This window comes from Silene latifolia, chromosome 1 (genome assembly GCF_048544455.1).
Source record: "Silene latifolia isolate original U9 population chromosome 1, ASM4854445v1, whole genome shotgun sequence".
Taxonomy (NCBI): Eukaryota; Viridiplantae; Streptophyta; class Magnoliopsida; order Caryophyllales; family Caryophyllaceae; genus Silene; species Silene latifolia.
This window is the reverse complement of record NC_133526.1, coordinates 84019081-84033243: the sequence shown is the minus strand read 5'-3', so window position 1 is coordinate 84033243 and position 14163 is coordinate 84019081. Positions and strand designations below refer to the sequence as shown.

Below are 14163 nucleotides of genomic sequence, written 5' to 3'. Positions count from 1 at the left end.
ACGCCTCGCATCCTCAATTTCCTCATCAATAGTTTCAACATGACCATCTGCTACAATCTGTTTTTGATACTAGAAGAATTATGATTTAGGTTATTAGAATTATTAGTACTATTATTAATAATCAATGAACTAGTATTATTATTATTTGAATTTTTTGAGAATTATTAATTTGAGTGGGATATTTAGGAGGAGAATGATTATTACGTTTCTTAGCCATTGCTTTGAAACAAGGAATCCTAAAAATCAGAGAATTTTATCTCTCTAACTTTCTCTCTCTTCCATTTGTTATTTATCCATCTACTCTTTAAAAAAAAGGTGGGGTTTGTTTAGTTGGGCTTGTCTTATAGTAAGACTGTAAGAGTAGTCTTATACAAAAATTAGTGAAAAAAGAAATACAAACAGAGTAAATTAGAATGAGAAGTACTTTTTCACATACGGATTTTACTCTTTCACATACGTCTTTTACGATATTACCCTTGTCATTTTTTTTCTTCCTTGCCCAATTATTTTTTTCATCTCCCTCCCCTTCACCTCCGACAACCTAACCTCCGGTAACCCACCCTCCGACATCAGGTCGACCCTTGCTCCGGTCGACCTTACCCCTTCCTCGGCTACCATTCTACTTCCCGTTTACACCATTTTAGTAAGAAATTACAAGTGCTTCTCAATGGTTTAACAAGAAACAGATCGAAAGACAAATCAAAATCCCCATTGTTCACGTATACCATTACTGTAATTGGTGTTTTTTCATTGAAAATTATTGTAATTGATTATCACATGGAACACTAGAAATAAAAGGCCTACTATTGGAGTCTACGCTAAATAATTCTCAAAGTAGAAACCGATTACAATTGACTCACAGATAGGCAACCTCTCAATCTATTAATAATTGATAAGCAACACGATGTTTCACCAATTGAAAATTTATGATCCATTGTTGAAATTTTTGGAGTAATTAGATTCGATTTTACGGAAAAATGTAAATTTTAGGGTTAATTTGTTTAGGTTTAGTAGAAAGGGTATGATATGGAAAGTTAATGAAAAAATGTATGTGAAAGACTAAAGTTCGTATGTGAAAAAATAATTCGTATTAGGATAAGACCGTCTCATAGAAGACTTATCGGGTTTATATAGCGCTTGGACCAAATGGTGGGCTTTGTTCTAAAGACCCCAAGTCCCCAACCCCTTTAACCCTTTATATATTGTCAAAACCCAAGTCCAAAATCATCAACCGAAACCCTAGAAACAGGAAATCGCAATTTAGGGTTTTCTATCGATTTCGCCATCGACATACTTTCCGATCTCAGTCGCATACTCCATTTAGTAAGACATCTACTATCTGTCTATCTTTATACATTTCATAAACTATGAATTATGTTTCTCAAATTCTTTAATTTCAATCATGTTAAATTTCATGTTCTTACATCGTCGATAATTTTTTTTTTTTTGTTACTTTATATGTATTGCACTGTTTTCATAATACATTGTAATTTATAAATTATAGTTGAAGTTTTCGCTGTTGATTGAAGGTAACATTTGCCCTCAATCAAAATGATGCATGATTTGATTAGGCATTTGTAAGTAATGATTCTTTTGGTTGTGAAAATGGTGTTGTTTTCGGAACCCGGTAGAGTTACGAATAACTTGGAAATTTACGGTGTCATAGCGACATATTTGGAGCTGCCAAATGATGAGTAATTCTCTCGCCGTCCCATTCATTTGTTTACCAGATTTATTCTTTATAACAACAACATCAGAGCCTTAATCTCAAAATGATTTGGGGTCGCTGACATGAATCATCCTTTACAATAAAATTCTTTGTGAGGGGTATTTTAATCAAAGCTAAACAAATTATTGGGACGGTAGGAGTACACTTTTGCGCAAGGGCTTTGAGCTCATTAGTTTATGAAGCTGTGAAAAGACATTGTATTTGTACCAGCCACTGATGGCAGCAACCAATTTTGTTTCGTCCTCCATCTGATTGGGACGCCGGGGTAGAAGATAGAGTTAAATTGGTTTTTTTTAAATGTCAGATGATGATATTGGATTAATTCTCACGACGGTCGTCTGAGGCACTCATTTGTGCGTCGTTGATGATAAATATCCAAATTTCTGATGATTGCTTCTCATTTTCAAAAGAAATTTAAGAACTTTAACAATGCTGTTTGAAACTCTTTAGTGTAAGATGAGCATATCTTGCTTACAACCGAAGTCTTATAATTTCTAGTTGAACTTTTGAATGCTGATTGAAGGTAACATTTGCTCTTAATCAAATTAATGCATGACTTGAGTAAGCATTTGTAAGTAATGTTCCTTTTGGTTGTGAAATAATTTAGTAAATTTATGGTTTCGTAGTGATATTATGAGCTGCCAAATGATGAATAATACACTTTTGCGCAAGGGCTTTGAGCTTATTAGTTTATGAAGCTATGAAAAGACATTATATTTGTATCAACTTCTGATGGCAGCAAGCAATTTTGTTTCAGTCAACGTCCCAATCATTTGTTTACCTTTGATTAAAAACAATTGATTCGGATGGAGGGAGTAGAAGTTCATTAAATTGGGAATTGAGGAGGTTTTTTTTGTAATGTCAGATGATGATATTGGATTAAATCTCACGACGGTCGTCTGAGGCACTAATGTGTGCATAATTGATGTTAAATATCCAAATTTCTTATGATTGTAATTTACGGTGTCGTAGCGATATTAGGAGCTGCCAAATGATGGATAATACTCCCTCTGTCCCACCCCATTCATTGTTTACCATTTTTATCATGTGTGAGGGGTATTTTAATCAAAGCTACACAAATTATTGGGAGGGAGGGGGTAAACTTTTGCGCAAGGGCTTTGAGCTCATTAGTTTATGAAGCTATGAAAATACATTGTATATGTATCAGCTTTTGATTGCAGCAAGCCAGCAACCAATTGTTTTTGCCTCCGTCCCAGTTATTTGTATTTGTTTATATTTGATTAAAAGCAATCAATCGGGAACAGAGGGAATAGAAGATAATAAAATCGTGATTTAGGGTTTTCCATTGACATACTGTGTGTTTCTGATCTCAATTGCATAATCCATCTAGTAAGACATCTAGCATCTTTATATACTGTGTGTTTCTGAGTTGTAATTTGTCGAATATAGTTGAACTTTTTGCCGTGGATTGAAGATAATATTTACCCTCAATCAAAATAATGCATGATTTTACTAAGCATTTGTAAGTAATAATCCTTTTCGTCGTGAATATGGAGTTGTTTTCGGAACCTGGTAGAGTTACGAATAATTTAGTACTCCCTCCGTCTCAGTCATTAGTTTACTTGTATATATTCTTTGTAAGGGGTATTTTAATCAAATTTAAACATTTGATTGAAACAGTTGGAGTGATATACGGTGTCGTAGTGATATTAGGAGCTGCCAAATGATGAATAATACACTTTTGCGCAAGGGCTTTGAGCTCATTAGTTTATGAAGCTATGAAAAGACATTGTATATGTATCACCTTCTGATGGCAGCAAGCAATTTTGTTTCGGCCTCCGTCCCATTCATTTGTTTTCCTTTGATTGAAAACATTAAAACATATGATTGGGATGGAGGGAATAGATGATAATTAAATAATCTCAGATGATGATATTGGATTAATTCTCACGACGGTCGTCTGAGGCACAAATGTGTGTCCTTGATGTTAAGTATCCAAATTTCTGATGATTGCTTCTCATTTTTCCGAGAAATTAAAGAATTTTAACTTCACTGTTTGAAACTCCCCGGTGTTTTTATTTCTGGTTCAATGAAACACTTCAGTGTAAGATGAGCATGATACTGCTTACAGCTGAACTTTTACAAAACACATGATTTTGTTAATATCTATTTTTCAGGATGGTTGTATGCGTCACTAATGTGTATTGTTATGTTAACGAGTCCATCCAATTTCTGATTATTTGTACTTTATCAGTAATCACAAGGAAAGGCTAATTTTGTAATATCTGCTGTGTGCAACCCTTTTAGATATAATCCCACATTTCAACCAATAATTCGTTCACAAAAAATATATTTTTGAATTTTTCCACTTCCAAGTTACCATTTTTGTACTGTCATATAATTTGTTACTCATGAAAACTATAGTTTCTCCCGTTAGCTTTTTAAGCATACAAATGTTGTTCCGGATGCTTTGTGTGATCCCAACTCTACAGCATATTTCATTGAAGAAAATCTTAATTTTTTCTTCCGTTATAGGCATTAAATATATCCCCAGACCCCACTGCTTAGTTCGTGATATCTTTTTAATTAAGTATAGGCTGCTGTATGGGTCATTGGTTGAACTTCTGGGGTCCTTCACTCGGGTGACAGTTTCCAGTGAAGTCTTATGCTGCTTGCCAGCTGTTAAATGAAAATGTCTATCCATCCACTAACAAAAGTCTGACGTAGTTTCGACGTGCTTTATTCATTCTGCTTGCAACGTAATCTTTCAGCTGTACGGCGCTGTTTCGTTATTGTTAAATGAAGCATATTATGAAGATTTTGACAACGCTGATAGCCATCAATGCATTCTAGATAGGCCTTCTGCGGACCTCAATTGTTTCACATAGCGAGGCCTGGCTGGTGAGCCTCTCTTTTGTTCGGCACCCTGTGTACAATTACTCTATTTTCTGACGTCTTTTAAAGCTTTGCACGTTTAGTATCATGTCCCACTAAAGTAGAATTTTGCTCAGCTTCCTGTCTACTTGATTGTATCCTTGGGATGTTACGGGCTATTAATGGTTGGCTTAGGTTTGATGCAATTTCCAACATGTCCGGAAGAAGCAGTGTTGCTGCAGCAGGTATTTATTCCCTCTTTCGTATACTTGTCTAGTTTCCAACCTCTTATGAGGCGCTGTGCAAGTTTTGATAGTCAACGTCTCTGAATACATTGCTTTCATTTTTCAAACCCTTTGTAAGTTGTTCTACAACAATATATGTGCTCCTCCTTATCTCCCTAGCCTTCCACTTCGATTAATCTACATGTTTAATGGTCGCAAATGCAATCTTTCATTTTTATAAACTATGCATGCATTGTCTGCATGGTCATTTATTTTCTATCAAAGGCTTTTTGTGCCAACTGCTCCTTTTGGTTCTACTCGGCGGTTGGTTTATTACTTGATAATGGATGATAAATCACATAATGTTCATGTAGGACGTTGTTGAAGCAAAAGACTTTCTTAGGCTTAAAGGAGTTGACATTGGTTCCGACTAATCCTTATGGATCGAGGAGTCCCATCGGGAGATTGTATGAAGATTAGGATTTTATTTATTTCCGAGGAAGAATTTGTACCATTATTTTTTCATAGTTCTTTTTTTGCTTTCCCTGGGCTTGTTGCAACTATCTAACAAACAAGTGATTTCTTTCCCAATTTCTTGAGAAGTAACATTGTTGCTAGCTCCATTGTTTGGTTTGTGCGATCTTTCATTGCCTGCTTATGTAGTATTCCTTCATTATGATTACGATCTTAACCAATTAAAGCACTCTATTTATATCCTAATTCATGATGTGTTTAATTACTGTCAACGTGGCTAGACTGTCGAATAATCTTGAAATCGACTGAAATTCGACAGTGCTGGAGTTGTATTTGAAGTTAGTACAGTGAATTAGTAATACAAGAAGATAAAATGATTATTTTTGGTGACATGATAAATAAAATGTTCCGTTGATTTGTTGAGATCTGAGGACGATTATCCTTACTAGCCCCGCTTACTGCCACTGGAATTTGGTCTGATTATATATGATCCTAATTGCTTAAAGTATTAACATCTGCTTGTAAGTTTTAACCAAAGTTAGTTATCTCCTAGTTAATCCCATTAATATATGTTTTTCAAGAAGACCGCCTTCAGTCAACAGGGTGATGGCGTTGATCTATCTTTCGGCATCATCTGAAGTAGAGACAGCAGCCTCAGCTGCTTCATCACTGGAACTCTGCACTGAATGCACGGTTGTTCCTACGACATGCCTTCTTTTGGTTCCTGATACACAATTCATCGACAAATTAAATTTAAAATAGTACCTTGTATCACTCGAATATTACACGTTTGATTTTGGACGTTTATTTCTTAAAGAAAAAAATACAAGCGGATGTGAATGGTGTATGCATACTAGATCCACCCTACCGAATAAAATCATACGAAACATAATCGAGACTAGTACCTTTGGTGGTTATAGTGCTACGAGTGGTAGCTAGGAAATCATCCCATTTGAGTTTTCGAAGTTTTTCCTTCTCCTCTTGTGATAACTCGAAATTGGGCTCCCTTCCACACAAGAACGCAGCTCTGCATAATGGGAGTATCATTAATGTTTACCGTATTCTCATTAATTAGGTTATACGATAACATCATACATGAGGCGTAAGACGTTCAAGTAGTACCTGTCATAGAGTTGAACAGCTTCTTGTTGGGAGTTGAATGTTCCCAAATGGATTTGTTTCTTATCAACTTTGATAGCAGCTTGCCACTTCTCATTCTTATTGTAAACCCCTATCCTCGGCTCGATTTTTCCTGCATTTTTTCTACGATATTGCTTTCTCCGCTTCACTACTACTACATCTTCTACTGCATTATATGACATGCCCAATTCAGTATTGAAGTTGATTTTCGTGTTGTTGAGAGGGAGTTTGGCCCTGTCCCTACTATCAAGGTTATTCAATCGATGGCTAGTGAATATTTCAAACTTAAGGTCATTACAACTCCGTTAGTATTGTTCAACTGATGATCTCCTTTAAGACAGTTATATCCGTTTTTTAAGTGTAAAATGAGTCAAATACTATCCTACATAGGTTGATGGGAAAAGATAGAGTTTGTCATAATAGTCTCCTTTTTGTCGCATTCATTTCTAGACCGGATATATTCGTCTTAAACAAGAATTTACGTTTTTAATATTATCCACAATTGTTACTACTTCATTCCGAATATTGATATGTTTGGATAGAAGTTGAGACACAAACCTTGTGTGGGCTCTTTTGCTGATGAGCTTGAACAACACAAATTTTGTTGCTTAGTTTGCTCGTCTAGTCGCGGATCGAAGAATCGGGGGGAACCACAAGCTTCCATTGGATCATCCATCTGATGAAATTGTCATTTTTATCCAACGTGCTTTTTAAGGGTATACATTAAAGAGGTACTCGTATAAAAAGAAAGATGAAGCTTGTAATAATAATAATAATAATACTTGCCTCTCTAGGAGGCAAATTTAGATCATCAAGAAGCATGCGAGGTGCAATGGTTGTGTTTGAGCTAATGATGCCGTCATTTGCAGCAGTATTTGCATTGTCCAACGACATTTCCAGTGAACCAACGCCTGAATTTTGAACACCTACAAATTTTTGCACATAATTTATAATGTTCATAGTTTAATTAGGCTAAAACTAAAAGATTATGATTTACTGCAAATAAAACTTACCTGAGCAAAGTCCCAGAAGCCTACGCCTTCTTAAGCTCACCATGGTTTATCTGAAAAACAAGCATTACAGTAAACAATAATAATATTACTCTAATGACTTAATAGTTCCCGCAAATTTGCGGGGATAAGGGGATGTATGCAACTATACTCCTGTATTAACAACACAAAGAGTAAAAAATGTTACTTACAAATAAACCACTTTAAAGGATTTCGTCGAGAACCGAAGAATAACAAGTCATTAGTTACGTTGAAAATTGAAATACAAGTCAACAATAGACAATCATTGACATTGATTCCATTATATTTCCGAAATTGACAAAATGACAACTTATTTGGTTGTCAAATTCATAAGAAATAGAACTTTTAATAAATGTAAAATATCACTTACCTAACCTTGTACCATCTTAACAAAACAACTTTCACTTATTTCACATAATTTGCTACTCGTAATTTATAAAGAGTATAAAATTTAATTCTTATGAATATTTCATCTTATCTGGATGAATTTGTTTATTTTTATATTAAGGGGGTGTTTGGTTGGGGCTTTTGGAATGAATTGGAATGGATTCAATCCATTCTAATGTTTGGTTGGAGATTTTTGGAATGGAGTTAGATACCCAATGGATTCTAACTCCATTCCAACCCCTTGGATTCCCATACCCATGTTTCTACTCAAGTTTCTAACTCCATTCCATATTATTACTACCTCTATATCCATTCCAAGGTCGAACCAAACACTCATGAGCAAGTATGGGTTCTAACTCCATACCACTATAGTATCATAATCCATTCCATACCATTCCAATACTCTGAACCAAACGTTGGTGCTTCTTTTGTTGTAAATCAATGTTCTCATGGAAATATTCAAACTCTAACTTTTTTTTTTCCCTTAATAAATACTTCCTCCAATTGTCCTTTGATTTTGGCATAAAGACCAAGGAAGGAGGGAGAGGTCAGTCATCAATAACAAGTGGAACAAATTGAGTGTAAATAATCAAATTGTTCATTAAGTTCATTCTTAATATAGAAAAGATAACAACTCACCGAAACACCTCAATATGGAAAAAAACTACAAATAACCGGAACAGAGGAAATAATTTATATTAACTCGATTTTCTACAAAGTTAATCCATGACTAATTATTGTCACGTCATCAAAAACTCTTAACGCCCCGTAACAACCATTAAGTTAAGGGGTATCATGGGCGTAAAACTGGAATCAATTCTTTAGAAGTATAGATAACTATGGATATATTCTTAATTTTACAAAATTAAAAGGTACTATTAGAAATTGAAAAATTTTTGGATCCTCCTGGAGGACAATAAATGCGTCCTCCTTAGCCAATAAAAAGCTTCATTTCCGTTATTTCCTAACATTTACCTTTATATTTATAGCATTTATAATGGAAATAAATCTTCTTATTGATTAAGGAGGACGCATTTATTGTCCTCCAGGAGGACCTAAGAATTTTTCAATAGAAATTTCCGTAAAATAAAAGATTAGGAGACTTGCCTAAAAAGAATGAAAACATATCGGAGTATTTTGAGAAAATATACTGTGGTAAATATATGGTAATAGTAAGTGAGATTTACCGAATTGACTTCAGAAGAAAATTCCAAGTGTTGTTGGGAGTCAAAGCATCCAACCTACCACCTTTTCATGCCACAGTGACTGATGAAACAAACAGCACAAATTTCTCTCAATAATATAACCACTTCATATTAATGCAAAGCCCAAAAATCATTATTAAATGAATAAAATAACAACAAGTACCTATACAAAAATAGGTGATTATTAAATACGATAAATTTGTGTAAAAAATTGAACTTTACACATTCATGGGATAGTATTTGTACTCCTCCAACTAATCATTTATTTATTTCTAATTAAAAGACAAATTGCTAATTAAATATACTTATTTCATCACAGAATATTAGAGATAAACAAATAATTAAGAAGTAAGAAGTATATCAATCAAAAATCAAGATTATAACTTTATACGAAGTACTAGAAATTACTAGTCGGTCTTACCTATTCTTGAACTATTTAGTTTTCTAAGTTGGGTTGTGAAAAACAACTTTAACTAGTTGTAATATTTCGCTACAGGTTCAGGAATCGATAATTTATACCTAAAAAATTAAGGAATCACAAAATACAATAGGAAGAGTTTGTATAGAACCATAATTAAGGCAATGCACATAATAAAACTACCATAAAATACATTATGAAGAGTGTATAGAAAATTCATGGAAATTACCATAAAACTAAAAGAAGAAATTAAAAAAGAAACTTACGTGCGGCAGTAAAATTTGTGATGATCCAAGAGTAATTAATTCAGAATTTCAAAAAAAAAAGAGTAATTAATTCAGAAGGTTAAAGGCAGTAACAAGAAGAAAGTTAATTAAAAATAATAATAAAAAGAGAATGGTAGTAGGAAGGTGGCAAATAGAATTAGAGAGAGAGAGATAAGAGTTGTTGGTGTTCATGCATCTACCACCTTCTACATATACATACGGAGTACAAATAGTTTTTTCATATATATATGATGATATAGTTTTAATATTATTAATTAATGATCCGTTTGTTTTCCTAAATTATTTACCTTATCAAAATATTTCTGGTAAAGAATATAAAAAGTAAATAAATGAATATTCCGTAGGATCGAAAAATATATTATAGTATAATAATTATAATTTATAATTAAATAAAACGGATTAAAAGAAATTAGGGTGGTTTTTAGAGTGTTTTTGTTGGGGATAGAGAAGGAAAATAATTAGGGTAGGGGGAGAGAAGAACACAAATAGTACGTGAGAATCGACATATATGATATTTGACGCACTTTTTTCTCAATACGTAAATGAAAATATATTTATGTTGGATCTTGTTTGATTCGTCTTTATGAGTACATTAAAAATATCTAACTTTTATAATTTTTGCAAATACGTAGCTAACGATATTTACCGCGTAAAACACGCGTTGACAAACGTGAAAAAAGAAAAGGGCCTTGTGGAGTTGAATGGAGATATTTTTGGGTTTAAAGTGAAAGATTGTCAAATACGGAGTATGTTTTAAGTGGAGATATTTTTGGGTTTCATTATTCAACTTGTTACTTGTCTTATGCTTATAGTGGGTGGATATTTAGTCCGTCTATACTATAAACGGATATCTCTCGCCTATGGTGAAAATTTGTTCAATTAGTCTTGCTGGAGACGGGTCGGAGCAAGTGACGGATAATGTCACTCACAAAACGAATAGGGGGATAAGGTGGGGGCAACCCCATGTGCTTCTCTCTCTCCTCTATTTGGGTCATTTGTGAGGGAAAATGGTATCCGTCACTCCAAAGTGACGGATACATGCCGTCACAAATGAGATTTTGTAAAATTTGTTATCGATGAGTTAGAGCAGCTGGAACGTATGCTTGTGCTAGTACTCTTTCATCATTATTAGTGTTTCTCGTCTATATTGTACGGAGTAGACTCGTAGTTGATCGCCAATTTAATTTGGTACAAATTTTTATGGACTTTTTCCTTAACTTGAGCACATTTGAGATCCTTTCAAATTTAGTTTTCTTATTTTTTCGGAACTGAATAGAGTTGAATTAATAGTTAACTTGTGAAGAGGTGAGCTAAATTGAACTAAATAAAACTGAACTGAACTAAAATGAGCTAAAATTAAGCTAGAAAGAACAGAGCCTATTCATTTATATTTTCATATCACGATTCAATTTCTCCCATAATAATATTTGTGTGATAATGGAAATACTTTTTACTTTGTTTTCAAATGAGACTCACTATTAGCTTTGTTTGGTAAAACTAACTGAAAAGGTAGCTGAAACCTGAGAAGGTAGCTGGAAACTGAAAAAGTAACTAATACCTGAAAAAGTAACTGATTAGGTAGCTGAAAACTATGAACTGATAAGGTAGCTGATTATATAAAAAAGTATTTGGCAAACTAACTGAAAAAGTAACTGATTTTGATGAAATGACGTAAAAGGATATGATAATTATTTAATAGTATAAATTTAATGGGTAAAAACGGAAAATTAAATCATAACAGGTACCCGAAATCTCAAATGCTACTCTAGGTAGCATTTCATTTCAGGTAGCTTATTTGGTTAAATAAGCTACTTGTCAAACGCGTATAAAAAAATATGGTACCTGAAATTTTGGTCAAATAAGCTACTTTGACCAAATCAGGTATCTGAAATGCCTTGTCAAACGGAGCCTTAATTTTCTCCCAAACAATTTATGTTACTTTTTTTAAATTTATAATAATCTAAGAACTTAATAATTATTTTGACAAACCCAATGCTATGTACAAGGGCGGAACCGCGGAACTGAAAATGAAAGCAATTACACTTTTAGTGATACAAATAGATTAATGCAATACTATTTCATTATCCATTTATGTTTGCTATATGTGACATGCAACTATGTAACTATTTAAAAATTTATAAATTAGGTACTATTTAAAAATTAGGTACTATTTAAAAATTTATAACTTCAACTTTATTGAATTAAAGTGAGTTACGAAGACAAAAGAGATGAGAAGACACTTTGAATAATATTGAAAGACTAAACAAGTATCACGATGAATGTTTGCTGAAGTATGAAAGTAACAATCGTTCTGACTGTAGCTATTTGTCTCAGTTTGTGGAATACGGATGCAGACCAAATGTGACAAGATGATGAATTACTTGAAGGTTTAAGCAAAGCACGATAAACAAACAACATAAATTGCAGCGGAAATAAAGTAAGACAATGGAACACGAGATTTTTGAATTGGTTCGGCAAGAAACTCAAGTGCCTACGTCCAATCTACCTTTTTATTGCTTTCTTTTAGTGATCTACTCCGACAACTAAAAGACCCTTACAATAAAAGACACCAACCTACTCCGGTTGTAAAGCTAGTACAAGAACTACTCCGTTCTTATGACAAGCTAACTCGCACTTGGTTGCCAAGAGTTAAAGACTACTCCGTCCTAAACTCTACTAACACACTTAGAATGTTATAGGATCAAGTTTCCACTAACATATTCTTAGCAAAGAATAGAGATGAACAACTTTTACAAGATCAACAATTCTTAAGCAAGAGAGTTTAGTATTATAAAAATGTGAGAGATAGCCACGACTGTAACAACTTGAAGACTTTTAAAGGTTTTTGCAAAGACACACGATTTTTAAGCTTTAGAAAACAATTTGCAAAGTTGGAAAAATTATTTCAGAAAAGTCTTGGGATCTTATGAGGAGGATGGCTCGCCTTTTATAGAGGAAATGGGTGAGGAGGTTGCTAGGGTTTTGAAGGGTCAAAGACCACACATGTGAAGGATATTTGCAACCACCCAAAACTTGCACCAAATAGGGCTCTTTTGCAAAGGCAAGAATAGAGAAAGAGTGTTTGAAAGATAACCTTAAAAGCTCATGCAAATTCAGAAAACAAAGGATGTGAGACAAGTCACATGATGACAAGTTAACACAAATATGGCAAAAAGCATTTTTTGTTTTCAAAAAGACCAAAGAGTTGAATTTGCATAAAGAGGAAATATTTTGAAATTAATAATAATTCAAACCACTCTTTATTGAAGACCAACTCCTAATAAAATCTGAAGTTTTATCTTTGAAAAATAAGAGACACGTGAAGAGATTTTTGAAAGATAAAAAGCTTCAAGTGTTACGAATTGTGGCAACAATCCAAGCAGCTGTTTACTAATGAAAGCAACAGTCGACTTGACTGTTTCTATTACTCTAAGATACTCTACTTTCTCGCTTGTACATTAGATGACACTAAGACTCAATACAATGGGATGATTAACAACTTCAACACTTCTTAATCCATGCTTGATTTAATCATTAATCCTGAAAAGGTAAACTAAGATAGCACAAATCAAATGGGCATGTCATCATCAACCATAAGGAACCCAACAAATTCCCCCTCTTATGATGACAAGCCCCAAACGAATGTATAAGCAATGTAAACACCTTAATTCAAGATTTTAAACAAGCAAGATCAAATGAGAGAAGGGACAATATTACCTTACCTAAGGCAAGAGCTAAAATCAAACTAGCCATGACAATTTTACATTGCCCCAAAACAAGATTCAAGACTAAGAAGGTTAGACAAGACATTAGTTAATCAATATGCAAAGAGATTAAGAGCATGAGTTTACCTTTTCCCCCTCTTGACATCATCAAACGGATAGGGATGTCAAAAGCATTAGAGTGCAAATAATCATAAGAAAACGCAAGAAGACACATGTAAGCGTGACAAGGTAACAAAGTCAACATAAACATATGGTTTAAACATAAGTTCACCATAGTTCACCATGGCTAAATAGAGTTTAAAAACACACCACCAAGCATTAACATAACAAGTAAAGAAAATAATGTCTTAGAAGGGCACAATCATGGTGGGACAAAATGAAAAAAGGGCACGGGCAAAGACAAGAGGGCCGAGAGGAGAGGGATAGGCTAAGGGGAGGAAGCTTGTTCACCATCCGAGCCACTACCCAAAGGATCATCATCCACATGAGCATCATCACCAATTTCCTTTGTTGACACGAGGGTGTAGATGATATCCACCTCACCACGGATGAGGTCCACTGTGGAAGCAAGGGCCGAGATGGCTAAATCCTTTTGATGAGCATCTTGCTTAAGCCAAGCACTCAACTCAGCCACGGCTTGAAGAACTTCCCGCATACTACCCGTATTCACTTGACTAAATGACCCACCCTCCGGATCCTTCTTAATTT

General features: G+C 34.1%; 2 protein-coding genes and 3 non-coding genes across 5 annotated transcripts; 4 read left to right on the top strand and 1 right to left on the bottom strand.

The window, feature by feature from the left end:
- The first annotated feature begins 1354 nt into the window (after positions 1-1354).
- Positions 1355-5453, top strand: LOC141607329 (dolichol-phosphate mannose synthase subunit 3). The gene is given in 3 exon segments (XM_074426686.1): positions 1355-4591; positions 4702-4809; positions 5163-5453. Coding segments are annotated over 3 exon segments (270 nt in total). The 5' UTR covers positions 1355-4489; the 3' UTR covers positions 5223-5453.
- On the top strand, positions 2027-2121 carry LOC141622606 (small nucleolar RNA Z161/Z228). The gene has a single exon (XR_012533033.1). It is a non-coding gene; the product is annotated as a small nucleolar RNA Z161/Z228 (small nucleolar RNA).
- LOC141622614 (small nucleolar RNA Z161/Z228) lies at positions 2588-2682 on the top strand. Its single transcript, XR_012533035.1, has one exon. It is a non-coding gene; the product is annotated as a small nucleolar RNA Z161/Z228 (small nucleolar RNA).
- On the top strand, positions 3609-3702 carry LOC141622601 (small nucleolar RNA Z161/Z228). The gene has a single exon (XR_012533031.1). It is a non-coding gene; the product is annotated as a small nucleolar RNA Z161/Z228 (small nucleolar RNA).
- A 160-nt stretch (positions 5454-5613) lies between the features above and the next one.
- On the bottom strand, positions 5614-10183 carry LOC141607323 (uncharacterized). The gene is made up of 8 exons (XM_074426680.1): positions 9710-10183; positions 9008-9086; positions 7416-7465; positions 7189-7328; positions 6961-7078; positions 6385-6568; positions 6168-6289; positions 5614-5986 (listed from the first exon to the last, which is right to left on the bottom strand). Exons 3-8 carry the CDS (start codon positions 7456-7458, stop codon positions 5880-5882), a joined length of 714 nt encoding a protein of 237 aa, XP_074282781.1. The 5' UTR covers positions 7459-7465; positions 9008-9086; positions 9710-10183; the 3' UTR covers positions 5614-5879.
- Positions 10184-14163: the final 3980 nt, after the last annotated feature.